The 20,549-nt window shown below is 33.7% G+C and overlaps 1 protein-coding gene across 5 annotated transcripts in view; it reads left to right on the top strand.

The window, feature by feature from the left end:
• NOVA1 (NOVA alternative splicing regulator 1) overlaps positions 1-20,549 on the top strand; it is a 145,541-nt gene that overhangs the window by 118,752 nt on the left and 6,240 nt on the right. For 4 of the 5 annotated variants that reach the window (XM_015630426.2, XM_015630425.2, XM_015630427.2 and 1 more), the window contains one exon: positions 20,022-20,549. This exon is cut by the window's right edge and continues 6,240 nt beyond it. In XM_015630426.2, coding sequence (XP_015485912.1) covers positions 20,022-20,549 — 528 coding nt within the window. Of the gene's footprint in view, positions 1-3,276; positions 17,257-20,021 lie in introns of those variants that run through there. The other variant, XM_019006965.2, reaches the window with a different exon arrangement.

Genomic DNA, 20,549 nt, shown 5'->3' with positions numbered 1-20,549 from the left:
CTGTGTAAGATGACTCTCAATAGAAAACAACCTATTTCAGGTATGGGTTTTCTCACAAGATGTTATGTTATGGTAACACAAAGAGAGCTTAGTTAACTGGATGGATGTCAGGACATTCAGTGTTAAGGTGTAAGATAAATTCACAGCACACTGTTGTGTGGTTAAGGTAGCATATTAGGCTTAAGATCATTCCATTTTCTGTAATATTTTAATCATGAGAAGATGGTATTTTATATTCAAGATTAGAAAGGTGATTAAGTAAGCTTTAAGCAATACTTAATGCTGGGTTGCTGTTGGAGTGAGCTTTTTAACCTGTGTTGAAGGACACCCCCAATAAGTCATTGCAGTTAGAGAATTGTTGAGTCTGTGCTTTGATGAGAACAGCTGATGTGAGCCTTGTGCTGCACAAGCATGTCAGTTGTGTTCCTCTGACAGAGCTTGAACAATTTCTAGACACACTTTTTAATGCAAGAAGAAAATAGCTCTGCCAACAGAGGTCAGAGGAAGCTAGGCAGGAAATCTGGCTTGTATTAGATCTTCCTTTTAATGACTCACTTGCCTCCATTCAGATGAGGTCATAACTCCTTTGTAAGGCAGTTTCAGCTTTTGATTAATTGTTTTTCAAAAAATCCAGTGTTCGTGAGCTATTTGTTTTATGATTCTAAAGAGGAGGGTAGTCTCTGAAAATGCCTTATCTAGTGGAAGAAAAGTTTCTTTAGAGTTGTCATGTTTTGTATTGCACTAGGTTGCCTTGGGTGCAACAGAAACCTCTTCACTGGAAGTATTTTTCTCTTTAGTTCTTTGTTCCAGGAAGTTATACATCTGTCAATATTATTCTTGTAAATGTCTTGTTTATTTTTTCACTGGAACTTCCTTGTACCTTTATTCACATTAAAAATCTATACAATGCAAACTTCCCAAGGAAGAAAGAACCAAAGAGGCAATAGCATTTCCAATAAGCATTTTTTCCCCCTCCTGTCTGCCTATTGCTGACGTGAATTCAATCTCTCTATACTTTTAGACTAAGAGTTTCTGTATTACACCCTCACAAACTTTTTCAGTTTTGCCAAACACTGGCACACATATAGCTACAGAGGTGAAACTGTTCTGCTGATGGCCCTGGAGCTGGCAGAATACAGCTTTACTTTTACTTACCAGGAGGAGGAAATCAGTTTGACTTCTCCAAAGTACACTTCAAGATGTAATTTCATCTCTAAAGTGATAAATAATGCACTAAACATCGTATAGAACATGCTTGCATTTCCTCTGTAGAACCTTGTAAAGGTACAAGTTTCAATTATTATTTTAACAGTTAAGTGACTATATAGACTAATATTTCTATAATTAATCTGTTACATATTTTTATTCTTTTACAAGATTATTTTTTCTTTTTTTCTGCTTTGCTGCTGTTACTCTAGTTTTACATAAAACTGTTTTTACTTCTTCTTTGCCTATCTGATGTATACCTATAAAGGAAACTTGTATGTCTCCTTCTCCGTTTTCCTGCCTTTTTCCATTAAATTGGTACCAATGCTGACCTTTGCTACTGGCTTAAGAGAATAAAAGGCCAAAACACACATTCACATTTACTAGTGAGTCAGGAAAGTGATGGGTAGGAGTCCTTTTCACTTGCCTTACAATTTAGATAGGCTTAAGCTTAGCAATAAAATAGGATTTATCATACTGACTTTGAGTCAGTAGCTTACTGTATAAACCTTTTATTTTTACTTTTTTAAAAGCTCTATTTTTTCCCCATGGCATTTGTATTTTTTACAATTATACCCTCTGTTTTGCAGCTTTGTTATTTCACCTGAAACTCTTTTTTTATCATCTAGTACAATGAAATATAAATTTTGTGGAGTACAGAAAGGTGTAGATTTTGTTCATTCACTCCTCTGACTTGCTTTTTTTGTTTGAGCATATCTATCTCACCTTGTTGCTGCAATATCTGTAATAAATAATACTTTTCAACCTTTTCACATGATGGGACTGAGCCAGTGTTCTTGGTACTGCCTGTACTCAGCAGGTACAGCGCAAGCATATGGCTATTAAAATCTTGGTATTTGGAATTTGTACTTTTGGCTTATATTATCTTTCTTTTTTTGTGCCAAGTCTATAGCTTGCAATGTGATATAATAGTACACATATAACTAGAGACTGGGAGATTAATTGATGTCTCTAAATTGTAATGATTGATGCACCCCATCTCCTTCTCTGACTTTAAAGAACCACCCTATCCCTGTTTGTAAAATTGCTGGCAGAAGTATCATCTTTTCATTCCTCACAGAAAGGTAGAATCTAAAAATAAAGGCAATCTGTAAAGCATATTGACAACTTTTAAAGGGTTGACGAACTCATATTTGATATATAACTTCTTGTCAGAGGTGGAGGAAGAAATAGGAAAGAAGGCTTTGTTTCAGTCTTCTGTTATCATTAGGACATGGGTTTTTAAAATATGTTTAATAACCAGTGATAATTTTTTTTTTTATCAGTACTTTAATCTTAATGCACAAATACTGAGTTTTAATGATGATCCCAGGATAGTCAATAGCCATTGTAGGCCAGTGAGATATTATCTCAATTTGCCTTTGAAATTTGATATGAGGCTTATTTAAGATACTGGGTCTTGGTATTTTTACTGTACTATTAATCTATTTTTGTGTCCCTGATTTTAATGTCAATTGTTACAGTAGTGTTGAGAAGATCTGTTTTCTTTTGAGGTCTTTCACATATTGACTAATGCTGGATGGATCACTTGATCTTTCCAAATCTCAGTACTGTGTATTAAAAATCAAAATCAGTATGAAATTATTTAGCATTCTTATAAATTTGCTATAGAATTAGAAATGTAGTATAACTTTAACTTGATTACTAAGGATACTTGCTATGGTAATTATCTGAGGTAACAATTTGACCTTTTGTCAGCCTATCTGATTTGTCACTGATAAATATGACCATTTTATTTACACAGATGATGCTGTCAGTGTTCTACACTACAAACTTAATATTCTGTTTGAAAGAGACTTTATCTAATAGACAGTGTTTTATATAGACCATGACTAAAGTATTTAGTGAACCAGATAGTTTTAGTTTAGTAAGACTGAGTTCCTTTTCTGATTACAAGTTCCCTATGGCACACTGTGGATTGCACATTATAAATGATTTTTGAAACAGTATATCTACAAAAGGCTAGGAAGAATTATTCTCCTATTCATGTGAGAGGATTCCAGTAGTTGTTCCAGTGGTTTAGATGTAACCTTTCCTGCTTCTTTTCAGCTGGAATCCTTCATTTCATGTCTAAACTCTAAGCAGAATTAACCTACCCTCCATGGACCAACTGTAGACTTTCTTCTGGCCCTCATGTTAATAAAGTACTTGTAATATATTTCTTTTGTCCTTTAACCATTATTTTGCTGAATTTTGCAGTATTTTAACTCAATGCTTGTTTGCATTGTTTCCTTAAAATATATATTTAAATTATATAAAGATGTTTAAATAACAAAAAATCTTATAAGCAAAACGGTTTGGGGATTTTATTCTTCTTATTGTCTGTTTCAGTATTTCCCCTTGGGACAAGTGTGTATATGTAGTATAATTTGGGTTCATATTCTGTACTCATTTCCTTTTTTCCTCTCCCACTGCACAACAATTATGAGGGCACTGTTTACTGTCTTAAATGTAGGACAAATGTCAGGAGCTTTCCTGAGAAATGGGGAAAGATGTAGATTCTCACTGCTGAGTCTCTGAATCCTACTGGCACATCATTCATGGGATGTAATAAATGACCTGCCAGTTGCAGTCTTGAAAGTAAAAATGTGATTCCATGTTCATGTATCTTCTTTGGATTTCATGTTTGATAATAGTTAGAATCACTTAGTTTCCGACTTCATCCCCCCCTTCAAAAAGATATATGTTCTCAGTGTAATGGGAAGAATTACTATTCCCTTCTATTAAAACAGATAAATGTCTTAAATCAATATCTCCTCATGTTTTAAGCTCTTCCTGGTTGTTAGATATTTTTTTTCCCACATAGATAAAAATCAGGAGGCAAAACACCAAAACAAAACAAAAGCCCCGCATATAAAAGTAAAGCTTAAAAAAAAAGAAAAAGAGAGAGAAAAACTGTGTGTTTATGAAGACTTAGATGATTTAGAAAGCATAAAAATCTTACTGTAGTGTGACTTTATGAAGGCTGCTTTTTATTCAAATAATTTATTTTTAAATCATTGTCACTTCAGTTTAGATGCTAAGATCATTGCTGTTTAAAGTACACGTATGAGTTTCATGGGATTTATTCACTTTAAAATATATTGTAGTGAACATATAAAAAGCTAATGCTTTTTTTGGATTGAATGCATTCTGTTTAGACTTGTAGGGTTATCATAATCTTGTCTTATTTGAGTTAAGAGTTCAAAAAGTCCCTCACTGTATTTAAGATGTTCTTTCAATTAAGGATATTTGTAGACATGATATATAGCTTTTGGCATTTTTCCCTGTGCCCATACTAACAAAAGGTCCTATCTGCTGAGGTAAAAGGATCATTAAATGTACAAAATTTGGAGAATACACATTTTTCTTTTTGCCAAAATAGGATAAGGGTTTTCAAATGTCCTTTGCCAAAGGGTGTTTAATTTCTTCAACTTCTTTGTTCCATTTTAAGTATAATTCCTTTATCAGTACAAAATTAAAACAAATAGTATTTTATCAAATTCCAGGTATATACATGTTCACGTTCCATCCCAAATAAGCTAGAGTGAAAGTTGCCAACATGTTATGCTGTGATCCAGCCAATGTTAACTGTGACTTTGAGTTCTTAGTATTCAGATTTGGTATTGTAGATGTACTGTTTCATCACAACTGCTGTTGGGTGAAAAATCCAACCATATTCTCAGGTATACAGGCAAAGAGTCACTTAGTGCCTTCTTAGCTGTTTGAACAGCCCTGAGAAAACAGAAGAGCAGAGCAATTTCCAGAATGCAAATCTGGATGACTTTATTGTTTCTCTGCTGTGTAATCAGTCACATAAAGGTTTGACTCCACGTTTTCAATTATTTGGAATTTAATTTAGTGGCTTTTAGGGAGTTCAGAATTTATCTGATCAAGGGTTGTATGAGAATGTGGAAAGGAAACATTGAGACTGTAAAGCTGACTTTTGCACCAGGACAGATTCTGTACAGCAGACTGTAATGTAGAAAAGGCAATACCATATTTTTCTGTCAGGTGTTGAGTGAGGCATGATTAGGCCTGGCCCTAGAAGACCCTGCTTGTTAGTTAAGTGGGATTTTTGTGCTACCTGAAATATTTTCATTTTCACAAGCTGTTTGCAGGTATAGTGCTGGGCCACACTTTGCTACGCAGAATGCTAGATGCATTGTTTTGAGAATTCATCAGATGTGGGAAGTCATAGATAGATGTGAGAGAAACCCACCAATTATTGTAGGTCTCTGCCTGATTTGAGTGAAAAAGTATTCTTTGTATACAAATCATAGAAGGAGATTGACATGTTGCACTCTAGGGAATAAAAGGTAGGAGATTTTTCCTTTTCCAGAGGTTAACTGCATCTGTTGAGACCTTAGCTTAAAACATTGCAGCCTAGATTTCAGATAGTTTCCATCAAAACAATGTGTAACTGCATCTTTTTCAGTAGTATTATCCCCTAGTTTTATTCTTGTAGATTTTTTCATATTTGTTGATTTTGGGTTTGGTGGTTTGTGTTGGGGTTGGTTGTTTGGTTGGTTAGTTAGTTGTTTTTTCCTCTGAAGGTAAATTAGATCTCCTGCAAGTAATAGCAGATATTGAGAGGCATAGTTTACAAATAGTGGATCAATGCGATTATTGTCGTATCACGACTCTAAGGGTTCACTGGTCTGTTACCTGCCAGTGATTTACATTTGAATCTTTGCAGTCTTGAAGAGTATCAGTCTGGGGGTACAGAGGGTCTGTTGCCTGTTTCATCTTCTGTTTTCCCCTGATTCTCAAATGGCAGCTCAGTGAATGGAATGCAGCCATAGAGATCCAAGTCTTACTGGACTATTTTCCCTCCCCTTACATTATCAAACAGTAATACATTTCTACATGATAAATTACTCATTCAAGTGAAATTAATACCTGTGATTAGGATGGGGTTAGAAAAATATGTTTGAGATTTTTATTTCTTTAAAGTTTCTGGAAGGCTGCACTTCCCCTGTAGTGAAAATTCCTCTTTCATGTTTGTTAAGTAGCAATGTACATTAGCTCAGTGCTTCTCAGCTGCCCCCTATCCATGAGATACTGAAATGCAGTCTCCATGTGGGCTCTTCTAAAGTGTTACAGTTATGAAATTAAACTGAATTCATGAAATAGATTAGGCTATGATTAATGGCATTCTGTAGTAAAAAGTACTGAACCAAAATACAATACCTTAAGATCTGCAGACCTGTGCACATGTATAATTGAGTGATGCGGAAAAAAAGAGCAATCAAGTCAAAAGATAATCACTTCCTTGCAGAAAATTTATTCACACAAACAAATTTAAAATGTTTAATAAAACAACTGTAAATATAGCCTATAACCAGTATTATCACATTGTTTTAGAAACAGAAGGATATAACAGTTGTTTGTTAAAGACATTTCACAGGTCGTATTTCACTTATATGCCAACAATTAAGAGGCTGTTTTGTAGGAATTTCTGCTTTAATTATGTCATAATTAATTAGATAATAAATGATACACATTACATTAGCAGTCACAGAAAAGACTGATTGGCTGTACACAATGTCTGTGTGTACTCTGATGGTTATCTTTACTGCATCAATTTCAAAGTAAACTGGAAGTTATGCCTACCTTACATTAATAGGAACACAGGTGAATCAGGGTAAGAAAAGGAGAAGACTGCAGCTTTGATAGGACAAAAACTTATGTTTTGAAACATGAATTTAAGTGAAATTAGAATAATTTATAATGCATTTATTGAACTCTGTCTAAAAAGAGTTTTTACCGTAAAAAGGATCACAGTGAATATTTGTTAAATAGAAAAAAGGGACAAATGTATTGTGACATCAAAAAGGATTAGTAAATCTATTGATTTCCTTACCTCTGTCTCATTTTTGAGAGAGCTCTTTCATTTTTTCATTGTTTTCTTTTCATATGTTTCAGTACCTTTTGTCTAAAATAAAAATAAATTCTCAGCTGTTGAAGAAGGAGAATGTGTGTATAGTATGCATAAGAGTTGAAATCAGGGCAAGAGTTAGATGCAAATTATTTTGCATTGTGTCTTTAAGAGATATTTAAATCAAATTTACTCAGATGCTTCCTTCAACTTTACTCTGTATAAGATATTTTTCCATGTTAATGCACACAGTACTACACATTGGTAATATAGGTATAAAAACAGGTAATGTAAATGTGTAAATACAGCCATATTTGTGCCCCACAGCCTTAGTTTGCATGAAGAATAATTTTTTTTTCCCACATGAACATTTTTGTGATCTTATTAGCTACACAAAATTATTAGTAGGTGCAAGTTACCTATATTGAAGTATTGCCAATGCCTAGTGCCTGTCTACAGATACTTTACCTTAATGAAATTTGTCTCCCATTGTATGAGAAATATAACCCAGAGTACAGATGTATGGAAACAATATGATTTGCAAATACGTGGTTTAACAATAAATATATATGGTTTTCCTACTGAGTTATGTGTGTATGATCTAAATCCAGGATCTTCACATTTAACAAGGAGGATGCAGTTGTTCCTTCACCTGTCTCTTGCAATTACAGGGATTTTTTACAAGCTAAGTTGACTTTGATAAATGACTTCAGTTAGCACCTATCAAACGTTTTGCTTCTGCTAACTCCGGTAATTGGTAACTTCTTGTCTCCACTTATTCCAGTATTTTCTTTTTGCCATGGCAGCAGTTACTTCTGGTCTCCTTGTGGCTATCTTGGTTAAACACATATACTGCAAGTTTGCAAGAATTAACCAAGAAGTTAACCAATACTTCTAAACTACAGATATGAATCAGCTGGGGTGAATGTTAAATTCTAAATCAGCCAACTACTTGTTGTTACTAAATAACTTATTTGCAATTAATGATATATTTCCTGAGACCTACAGATTGATTTTGCCTTATGCTGTTCTCTGATCCTTCTTAGAGACAGAACATCAGGCTCTGAGAAGAAGATTTTGTATTGAATTGTCAGAAGACTCTATTAGCATTAGAGAGCTATGGAGTCCTGTAGCATTGCTTATGAAGTTTGGAGACATCACAGAATCTCAAAATCAATTAGCTTGGAAAAAAACTTCTGACATCTTCAAGTCCAGATGATGATGTAACACCACCTTGTCAACCAGACCTTGTCACTAAGTCCCACCTCTAGTCATTGAACACCTCCAGGGGTGGTGACTCCACCACCTCCCTGGACTGTTCATTCCAACATTTAATTACCCTTTCTGTGAAGAAATTCCTTCTCATGTCCAGCCTGAACTTCCCCTGGAACAGCTTGAGGCCATTTCCTCTTGTCCTGTCACCAGCTGCCTGGGAGAGGAGGCCGACCTCCCACCTCACTGCAGCCCTCTTCCAGGGAGTTGTAGAGAGCAATAAGGTCTCCCCTGGACCTCCATTTCTCTGGGCTCCCTCAGCTGCTCCACATAGGACTCACTCTCCAGACACCTCACCAGCTTCTTTACCCTTCTCTGGACATGCTCTTTCTTGAAGTGAGGAGCCCAGAAGTGACAACAGTACTTGTATGTGGCTGCCTATCCATCCAACCATTGGGGAAACCACACTAAGGAAACTTATTTCCTTTTTGTAATTAAAATTTCTAATAATTACTGTTTTTCATGACCTAGAGAGACATGGTCATATAAATGCTTTCTGTTTAACTGCCCTCCCTTTCTCATTTGAAAACAATTTTCAAATGACATCTATGAGTGTCTCAGAATTTCATTGAATAGTTCTTGCTACACAAGATTCTATTTTATTAGTTAAGGATTACTTACTACAGAGATGATCAAGCTTCTGCTGCTTGTTGTCTATTGCAAAGCCAGGGGTTCAAAGTAACCATAACCCTTGGTGCTGTTAATCTTGTTAGTTCGTCTAGATGGACCAGATGCATTTTGCAGAAGTCAGATTTCCCTCTCAGTCATCTTTATTCCACCATATTTATTTTATGCATATTGGTTGATGATAGTGTAAGTTTTATCTTTCATTTTACCCTAATTTTGTGATCTTTGAGTAAAAGTACATGTGCAAAACTGGTGCCGGGCTATGCCAAGATGTACCATTAAAAATGCCCTGTTCAGTCTTGTCTTACCTTTATATGTGTAATTAAATATAGACTGGATATGGAAGATACTTCTCAGACAAAGTTATATTATTTAGATTACCTAATATTGTTAAGAGCAGAAATCTAGTTTCCAAGAAAGGTTGGGAAGTCCCTTGAAATAATTTTGTAACAGACTGTAGGTTTTATACCTAGATTTTGAAATAAGAACATCTTTCATTTGGTCTGTGCATCAGACTTATTTTTGACATGGTTGCAGCTGGGAGACATGATGGACCTGGGAGGAAGTGGGATCTCCACTCATTGTGTCTGTAGAGAGTAAAAATATGTCCATATCTTTCATATGGACTCATTTGGGTTTGTTTTTTCTTATTGTTTTTAAAATCAGCTGAATTGCAAAAATATGATTTAAAGAGTCACTGCTGAATAAGTAGCTTCTGTACTCTACCTGAGCTGAAGCTCTGCACTAGATACTCAGTGCAAGAGGACTGCTTCTACTTAAAAGTAAACCAAGCATTAGGCACTCTTATTTAGCAGTATATATTTATAAGTACAGTACTGTGTGTGCATATAAAAGTGTCTACAGTAGTGATATATAGTCAGATAGGTTTGGATTAGCTTCACTTATTCACCTTTCTTTAAGTTTTTCTATTAAATTGCATGTCTGTGGGAATGGTAAGGAGGTCTTTTGTTGTTTTGTTTAGTGGTGTTTTTTGTTTTGTTTTTTTAATTGTTGTGTTTAGTTAGATAACATGTTTAAAATATTCCTCCTTCTAGAAGCTATTCGGCTCTTCCATCTTATGTGTTTATATCTAAAGCAAAATGGATATTTTCAGAAAAAAACTTATAAGAAAAATTGTATTTATATAATTTTTAGGAAAAATGTGGTCATTAGCTTTGTGCCATTTTTCCTTTTTAATTTTTTTATAATGAAAAACACCACAAAGCTATACAAAACTATCTGTAGGGGAAAAGAAGAATAAATATGCTCTTATTTTCGTGGACCTGAGATATTAATAGTGTTACCACAAGGGTTTTAATTCATGTGTGTCTCCCCTGTCTTTTTATGGAGAACAGAATAATTACCCCAGAATTTTAATTGCAAATAATGTAGGGGGGGGGAATGTTAGGGTTTAGTATCATTATTTTATTTTATGGTCATGAAAACTCAAAGGCATTCATTTAGACAAAACACATTCTGCTAGTTGCACTTTACCTCCTTTCAATATCTACCATTTTTTTCAATCCCAGAGATTCTCACTTAAAACTTCAATTTTCAAAATATCAGAATATGATAACTGTGATAGCAAAATTGAGGACTATTTGTAAGCATGAAAATATTGAAATAGTGTATTTTAAGAAAGGGACTAACGACTGTCATATTTTCAGAGCACTTTACCCACTTCCTTTGGGAATTGCAAACCTGTTGATATGAGTAACCATAAAGTTTCTTCCGCTGATGATCAAACTCCCTCTTTTGGCCTCCCACAAAAGGATCTCAAAGAGCATTGAGCAAGAAAGAAACACCCCTTTTTTAATGGTCATAATAAATCCTTATTTTCCATGCCATAGAATTGAAATGGTCCTGCTGATTCACCTTAATTCCACATATTTTAAAAGAGAGGTTTCCTGCACATGATGATATATAGTTGATAACTTAAATTTTGTTCTGAATTGCCAAATGATTCCTTAATTACTGTGCTACATATCTTGTAGAAATCAACTGTAGCAAAGATCGTCTGAAAACAAAATAAAACTCTTAGCCTTCTTTTGTCCTGTCAGTCCTATAGATAGATAGATTAATTTTAAACGTGGTTTCCAGAGACTGATTTTCAGTATTCTTACCAGTAATGCTGAAACATTATTTCATATTTGGATTTGAATCCTAAATTAATTTAGAAAAAGTTTAGCATGCTGTTAAAATAATGTGATCTGGCCAGCAATGTCAAAACATAAAAATCTCAATGTATTTCTAATATCCAGGGTTTATTTTTTTCAAGGTTTCAAGTTTTAGTCAATTTCAATGAAAAGTGTCATTGACAGGGAAATAGCAAGTCCCTTAGCACATTTCTATTGGCTATTCTTCCCTCTGAATTTAATTAAATGACATACCTAATGCATGTAATTTTTTGCACTGATACTTTTAGAAGAACATAATCATGTATACTAGCCATGTTTATCCAAGTTTATACTGAAAACTGTGCACTTCTGATAGGCTATGATGCTTTGTAATGTTAACAGTGCATCTTGAAAACTGGTACTCCAGTCAAAGGGTTATTTAAAAAATACTCTCAGTTTTCTCTTAGACTTGCAGGTCCATAACCACTAAATAGATAAATAAATAAATAAATAACTAGTCTCCTGGAAGTCAATGGAAAATTGATTCCTAGGTTTCTGCTTATTGTCTGTCCAAGATTTGTTATTAACATCTTAGCAAATTTCTTGTATGTGTAAGCCATAGGATTTCTTCCAATGATTGCTTCTCCTCAAGTGCAAGTTTTCTTGTTAAAATACAGCATGTCATTGAGAGCAAGTTTATTATCTGCTACTGGGGAGTACCTGTAAAGCTCGTGCATGCAGTCAGTCTTTAAAGGATTCTCTTGAGGAGTGCAGAAATGTCCTATTCATTTATGTATTTACCTTCTGAAGCTTTGCCAGGAAAGCAACCAGTGCAATGCTTCTTTGGACAAGGAGGTAATAGCTATCAGTAGCCAAAGTAACATCTACAGATCTGTGACTGGAAAAGCATAAAGAAAAGGGATGCACCCACTTTGCCCCTCTGTCTGTCAAGAAGATAATTAACTTTTGAAACTGAAGTGAGTTTTATGAGTTCATAAGTTAGATCCCATCTAATGTAAAACAGTGGGAGTTTTTTTAGTGATACCATCAGTGAGGTGTATTTGGTTTTAAAATAATGTACATTATCTACATTTTAGGTCAATTATATTGTATTGAGAAGTAGTTTTTTTCAGCAATTCCAGTAATGAAATTACATTATATATAGTTTCTTTCAGTTAGAAGTATCCCAAATTGCTATACTTAATAGTTCTGTAAATATTCATGCATTTTTGAAACCCATCCTTGACTCTGTGGAGTGCTGGCAGGTGTTCATAGAACACCATGCAACAAATTATATAAGAAAGAAGAAAAAAAGGGAAATTTTAGATGGGGGGAGAGGAAACTATGGTGATTTTAAATAGAGAATAGGGTTAACATTCTACCATCACTGAAGGTTTTAAGCAATACTGGACAGAGCTGTTAGTATTCTTGCTTTCTGTCCCTTTAAAAATGTTTCATCTGAACAACAGCAGAGCCAATATGGATGTCTAATTTTCTATGTATACTGCATTCTCTGCAACTGAGTAAAAATCTATTCATTTTTTCTCTTGTGTAATTTAGTATGTAACCAGCTCATTTTTTCATTTTTTAATTATAAAAGAGTGAAAAGTATAAATGAAGCTTCTCAAAATACATTACACTTCTTTGCAAATGTAATTTGAAACTCATGAAACATTCATGCATTAAATATGGAATTTTGTTTTTATGCTACTGAGAAAAAAATTAGAAAAGTTAAGTTTCTTCTCTATGTTATTAAAACTATGTATCATAGAAAATTCATGGAGGAGTTGGTTTACTCCATTCCCACGGTTTTGAATCATGTTTTCTTGAGGGATACTTATGAAACTACTCAGAATTTTATGTGTGCATATGTGAGTGTAAAATTTTAATAATACTTTCTTCAGGACCAGATAATCTTATAAAATCAACCACCTGTATTACCAACACTGTTTTAGCAATTATTCTTTCTGTGTACACAACTTGGCTGTGCACATATTCTGTTTTTGAGAGAAGAAGCCTTTCTATTTATGAGTTAGAGCCTACACACACTGGTGACAGAAGGGTAACTAAAGCAGGCACCAGAGAATATTTTTCTTGTTTCTTTAAACATGATTTGCTAGCTCCTTGCTGTGAGAAATTTGCATTCCAAATTACATCTTTAGTTAAAAGCATGAAAGAAAAATCTTAATGTTCATACTTTAAAGTGGGCAGAATTGTAATTAGGCAGTTACTAAAAGAAGTGGGAGTGACTTTTTTAAGTGCCTCAAAGAGTCAAGGTTTAATATCAAATGCTAATTGAAAAATAGTATTGATTTAAGCCAAAAGAGCAATTTGTGCAAAACATCCTTACACAGTCTTATCTCTAGTAAATATTTCTCCTCCTTAGTTCCAACTTTCTAAGCCTTGTGATTTCAGATGTAAATTGTCCCCTTGTATTTAAGTTGAAGTTAGGTTTCTATTGCATGATAGTTTTTGAGACTGAAATGAAATGATAAATGCAACCTCAGCTGAGAGAGGAAGGAGGTCTAGGAACTGCAGAAAAATAAACACTTTTTAGCGTCAGTATCAGACCAAATTCCTTCTGCAGTGTACCAGCAGATAAAACCAAACATCTTAGATTTTGCTCTGTCAATGTATTATATTTGTAATAATCTAGTGTGATTGAGACAAAACACAAAGTTGCAATATTTTTTGAATGGATTAAGTTAACCTTGAATTGTCTTGAAAGCAACTGTAATTATGAAGTCAGAAATACCACAAATAGGCAATGCAGGGAAGGTGCAAAATTATATTCATCTTGAAATAATTGCAGGCAACATTTATGAAGGGAATACTACAAATATATGTACTGCTTGTGATGAGAAGTAAATCTTATTAACACAAACATGAGTAGGAAAAGTGCATTATATTGAGGAACAAAGTAGCAGCTAATCTCTTCCTGTAATCCATTGCACTTGTTCACACAGTATTTTAGTTCTAGATGTTCTTTTATGGAAAGAGAGAAAGTAAATTGGAATGACATTTACAGAATTTAAACATAGTCAGGGAAGATGACAATTTAGGGTCTAGGTTTATTTACATGATGATCTAGCTAAATTTACGAAGAACTGCTTTGCTTTTTATGTATATATGTGTATTTTTTAAATAAGTATCAAGTGGACTATTAGGAAAATGTCTCCAAAACACGTCTCCGTTCCTTCTAAAAATTTTCTCTGAAGCCAAAATGTATGATCTGGAACTGAGCAATCAAGAATTAGTTCAGTTCACTTTTGAAAAAGTAAATTCATGTTTCAGCACATACATGAATCCAATATGGAATCCAATCCAGAGATACTGAAAATATTGAGAGAAATTCCATTCAATTTTCAGACATAGAATTCAGAGGCCAGAGGGAATTTTAAAGAGTTTAAAATAATTGATGAGTAAGAAGACATAAAAAGATAGAAAAAGGTATGAAATAGAATGTAGCAATTTACAATTTTAAGGAAATGCAGTTATTTGCTTTAGAGGCTAAAATGTAGAATTGTGACAAATTGGATGAATTTGTTAGGTTAGATGGAATCTTTTCTGTAAAGTGTTTTCCTGTTAAGAAAAAATAAACTGACATTAGACAAGTAGTGGAAAGATTTAATAGAAGGAAAGAGAACAACTGTTACAGAAAATTCATGGAATGATTTATAATCACACTGTTGAAAATAAAAGAGGAGAAAAGAAAGCTGAATAATAGATAAAAAAGATCCTTGGTTCATTAATCTCTGTGCAATCTCTTAGAAACACTTTTGTGAGGTGGAATAAACAGAGGCTGATACATTTAAATATTTCCGCAGTAGAATTGTTGCATTTGTTTTTTCCCAGTTTTGATGCTATTTTGTACAATCAGTAATATTTCTCTTCTGGTGTAATTTAGTGCAGGCATGTGTCATGCCAGCATGTGAAACTTGAAACCTAAAACCATTTTTTTCAACTTTCTTAACACACAGCTTCTCTAATTGGTGTAGCAGCCATATAAAGTGCTAATTCTTGCTATCTAGCCTGCATTTCATCCTTCCACTACATTTATCAGCATAGACTTTGTATTAGCTGGCTCTCATGTATGGTGTGAGTTTGTGATTGCCATCCCCCGAGTTCCAGAGACTCTGAGAAGTGATTTTATAACCAGACCACATATTGTCAGAGGAGGGCAAAGAAGTAAAGCAGTAGAAAAGTGAAAGGTGGGAGCTTTACTATGGGTAGTTGGAAGTCTTTACATGAGAGGAGCAGGAATAAGAACTGGGAAGACACGAAGTGGGAAGTAGTGCAGATTTGGTCATGGTTCTTCTTCCCATGGCAATATTTAGCATGTATTCATATGCATTCATAGCTGCTCAGTGCAGATTATCCCTGTGCAGCACTGGGGAGGATGAGAAGTGGCAGAGCATAATCACCCAACATCTGGCATTCCACACTAGATGCTATTCTCACTTAACTGAGTCAGGGCTCTCACTTTGGTAAATCAGAGGACTTTAGGCAATTCTGATTCGATATATGAATGCAGCATGGGATTCTGCAGGTGGATTGTCAATAAATGGAAAAGGTTTGGGGAATTAACTGATGCAGGATTGAGGATTCATATGAGCTATTCATGTGGCAAAAGTTAAAAGCAGTTTGAATTGTGTCTGCACGCAGTGGTTGAGATCCCTTAAGTACCAATCCTCTTCCTCTAAAGGGCAGAATTGCATCAAATCTCTACAGATTTCATTGGGAACTGAGGGCAGCAAACTGCTGCTCTCTGGTTCTAGCCCTTCTTATGCCCCAAGTTTCTTTGACTTTTGTCAAGGCTTTTAAAGACACAGTCATGTTTCACTGAAAATTTGCACAGAGAAATTACTTTGTTTCTGTAATTATTATTTGTTATAATTGAATGACTTGGGGTAAGAAGTATTAGACTTTTTTAGCCTGATTTTGAACTTATGCTGATGCAGATAGGATGAGAGTGATGCCTGTGGAAGTAATTAATTTGCTTTGTGAGTAAACAAATGTCATAATTGCAGTCCTTAATTTTTATAAAATCTATTTGACATGAAATAAAGGTTGTTTCTTCCTTTTTTTCCTTCTTACAGCTCTTGAACAAAATAAATTACACATGTGCTTATTCTTATGCATATGTAAGAATACGTTCATTATTGCCTTAGATACTCACTCTCCTTTTTGCAGCAAAAATTTGGATATAGCCAGGAGCATACACATTAACCTGGAAACCTAATCTTCCTGCATAGTGAGAGATACCTTTATTGGATAGCTCAGAGCACTTATTTTGGGTAGCAGTTAGGTTTCTCATTTCTGCATCCAAATCAGTTTCTGAACCTGTTATCTGTAAAAAGAAAATAAGTGCACTGTCCAATTTCCCTGACAGACAAGGAGTTAAGTACTTTTTTTCTTTCTTTTTTTTTTTAATGGTGGTCATGCAGGTAACAAAACCAAATAGATAATATTTGATTTTTCAATTTCTGAATTTTTTTTTTTCATTATATACCTTTTAACTTAGTGACCGTTTGGACCGCAGGCTTCAAGAGAAAAAGAAGTAAAATTGTTTGCAGTATTTATTTTCTACTGGCACCTAGATCACTGTGATCTATCTCATTTGTTAGATACTGCATTATTATACAACACAACCAATGTTTGCCATAACGAGTTGATATCCCTTGTATAAACAAGGGAAAGAATTAGTGAATAAAAGAAATAGATAGAGATTTACAAATTGATTGCAAGAATAATACTCCTAAATAAAAAAAACCTAAATATGTTTTGCTTATAAAAATAATTATCTAAATTTTTAAATAAAAATTTAAATTAGCTGTCACAAATACAAGAATGTTACAGCTGAATATCTCAAAATAATACAAATGTTGCTCTTCATTTCAAGGAGAGCAGGATTGTTTACATTTTAAGTAAAATGAGTACAGATACATTTATGTTTTGTTCAAACTGAATTTTCACTGGAATGTAATGTTTTTGTCCTAATCTAAAATAGAGGCATGCTATCTAATTATTTAATGCATATATATTTTTAAAAGATGTCCTATATTTAAATATGTGAAATACTCACCATGGCAGGGGTTGTATTTGAAAGGGTATTATCGTTATATTTCTAAACAAATACCATTTAAGAGAGTTGCCCATGAAAGAAACAATAGTCTGTTTCTAAGTCAGATATTTAGCAAAGGGTATATTTATTTATTTCTGAAGCAGAAAATCATGAGTAAATCCAGCACATTAAAGTTTTTGGGTTTTTTTTCAAAATGCATCATAATTTTTATGTTGTTTGTAGTGCTAAATACAAAAACATGCCTGGACATGGAGGGAGTGGATGAGTAAGGAGAAGATTATTCTTTATCTTTCCTCTGATTAGGCAGATAATTTTGCTGAGTAACTAAAGCTGTTAGTGCTGAACCTAATGAACTTTTGTGGGTCCAGTGATAAAAGTACCAGTTTCCTGTTGAGAAAATATTTCTTGTTGCATAGAGAAGCATTCCTTTTTAATTTTGTGGCTGAATTAAGCCACTGCTTTATTTTACTACACCCATCCTTTAGAATGATCCCAGCTGTATAACAGTAATCTGGATTTTCCTATGCTGCATGTCTAACTATGATATTACAGGTACAACAATACTGCCCTGGCATTAAATATTCTTTTTACTTCTCCAATCATATGTGTGGTTATGAGAGTGTGTTTTTTTGTGCTTTCTTATGTTTTTAGGTTTTTCACTTAAATTTACATAAGCACTTATGCCTGACTTGATCAGAACTATGCACATTGCTTATCGAAATCTCCCACAGAACGTGTTAGTATATCTTAAACCAGTGGAGGCAAGGAAATGTTTTCTATAGTCTGCAGCACAAAACCATAATAATGAAAGCTGTGCAGTGCCATTTTTGACGTGTTAAGAAAAAAAGTAAAATAAGACAAAACAACCAAGACCAAAACAAACCCAAAACCAAAAACAAACAAAACCCCACACCCCCCAGAAAATGATTTGCAAAAATCTGGAAAATTCTTCTATTTAGAAATTAGTTCATATATTTTGTATCTAGAACTGAAATATCTAATCAAAACTAAGAATTGTTTCTTTCTTTCTTTCTTTTTATGATAAGAAAACTAAAAAGGTTGCCTTAAAATTACCAAATACCTTGAACTAAGTTTAAAATTACTGGGACTTGTCCTGAATTAAAACTAAGTCTGCCTACAAATATATATAAAATATTTCATTATGTATTTAAGTATATATACAGTGATGTTTGTTTTTATAAGATTATTTAATATATGAGTGGACTAAATTTTTTTCAATACTCTACTTTAAAGTTGCCTTTAGAATAAGTCAGCACCTGATAATTTTTTTGTTTGTTCTATAGAACATGTTCTATTTTGACATCAATGAAATTCTGAAGAAATTAAAAGTTATGTATATAATTTAAAACAATTCAGTGCAAAATACAGTATGGTATATTATTATTTTTAATGTACATATGGTGTAAGTGGAAAACATAAATGTTTCTCAAGTTTCTAGTATGCTGGATTCTCAAAGATATGATTTTCATGCTAACATAACCATTGAAAATATCTAATCCTTTTTTAGCCTTAAAAAAACTTATATCTAGGGCATATTTTTTTATTTGCAATTAGTTTGACTTTATAATGAGGCAGTAAAAAGAGAATATTATTAATAATATTTAACTGTATTTTATATTGATTTATTGCTAAGACTTTAGATAGTATTTTGGTGACAGGACTGAAAGGTGTTGCCCTTACACATATTCCACAAAACTGGGATGAATGGATATCTGAACACTAAAGTACTAAAAACAAAACTTTCATAAAATAGAACATTATATTAAATCAATGTCTTAAAATAGACTATATGTTAAAACTTTGATATATTATACATTTATAAAATGTATATCAAAAACAAAAGCTATGAAAAATATGTATAAATATTGAATTTTTATCCTGGGCATCATTCTTCACTCACAGTAGTAAGTCAATAGATAATACTTTCATTGGCATTAATTATGTTGTGTCAGTTTGAAACTTGTTTAAACAGAAGGAAAGGTAGGATTTATAGGTAAATAACCTTTGTTTGAAGCCATTTGGTAAACTTTTTAGATGTACAAATGCCATGTTTTATTCTCTCAAAATCTCAGCTCTTAAATACTCTTTCCTGTTGAATTTAATTTCTATAGGCTGAATAATAATAATACACTGTATCAAATAATGAATTTCCATACAGTGATGTGGGTCGCAGGTTAAAGAATCAAGATCATGTCCTGTTCAAGACCAGCTATTTCATCTGTCCATGGTTTAACCAAATGTTGTTTCGGTTGTGGTTTTTGGTTTGGTTTGGTTTTGGTTTGTTCTGTTTCTTTCTTTCTTTCTTTTTTAATTTTTTTTTGTTTGTTTTTTTTGTTTTGATTTGTTTTTTAAATATTGCTACTATAGATGTTTTTAAAGGAAGGTAAAGAATTTCTGACAAATTTTCCCAAAGAAATTGTTTTGCTACGTTAGCCTGGAAAGAGAGGAATCATGAAAATACTCAGTTTGATACAATCTAAGATAATCTTTCCATGTGAATATAATAGCTGCATTTGCTTAATCTTTTGGTCTGAACTGTACTATGCTGAAAGCAGTATTTTCTGTGGGAGAATGATAAAAATTATTTCCCTGTTATTTTACCTTTAATTCTTCATATTTTACATTTGAAACATGCAGAGCATTAAAAAGCATTATGAGCTGTATTTCTTTTTAATTTTTTTAACCCTTTCTTTTAAAAACATGGTAACTAACTTGCTTCATTCTTTTCCTTCCTTTTATAGGGTAGCAAAAATATTATAGTGTTTATGCACAAAGCAGAAGTATTATTTATATATATTTTTTTCAATTACAGGTAAAGATTATAGTTCCCAACAGCACAGCAGGTCTGATAATAGGGAAGGGAGGTGCTACAGTGAAGGCTATAATGGAGCAGTCAGGGGCTTGGGTACAGCTTTCCCAGAAACCTGATGGGATCAACTTGCAAGAGAGGGTTGTCACTGTGAGTGGAGAACCTGAACAAAACCGAAAAGCTGTTGAACTTATCATCCAGAAGATACAAGAGGATCCACAGAGTGGCAGCTGTCTCAATATCAGTTATGCCAATGTCACAGGTCCAGTGGCCAATTCCAATCCAACCGGATCTCCTTATGCAAACACTGCTGAAGTGTTACCAACTGCTGCAGCTGCTGCAGGGCTATTAGGACATGCTAACCTTGCTGGAGTGGCAGCCTTTCCAGCAGTTTTATCTGGCTTTACAGGCAATGACCTGGTGGCCATCACCTCTGCACTTAATACATTAGCCAGCTATGGATATAATCTCAATACATTAGGTTTAGGCCTAAGTCAGGCAGCAGCTACAGGGGCTTTGGCTGCAGCAGCT

Source organism: Parus major, chromosome 5 (assembly GCF_001522545.3).
Source record: "Parus major isolate Abel chromosome 5, Parus_major1.1, whole genome shotgun sequence".
NCBI lineage: Eukaryota > Metazoa > Chordata > Aves > Passeriformes > Paridae > Parus > Parus major.
Note: the sequence above shows the minus strand (reverse complement) of the source record. Positions and strands in the feature narration are given on the sequence as shown.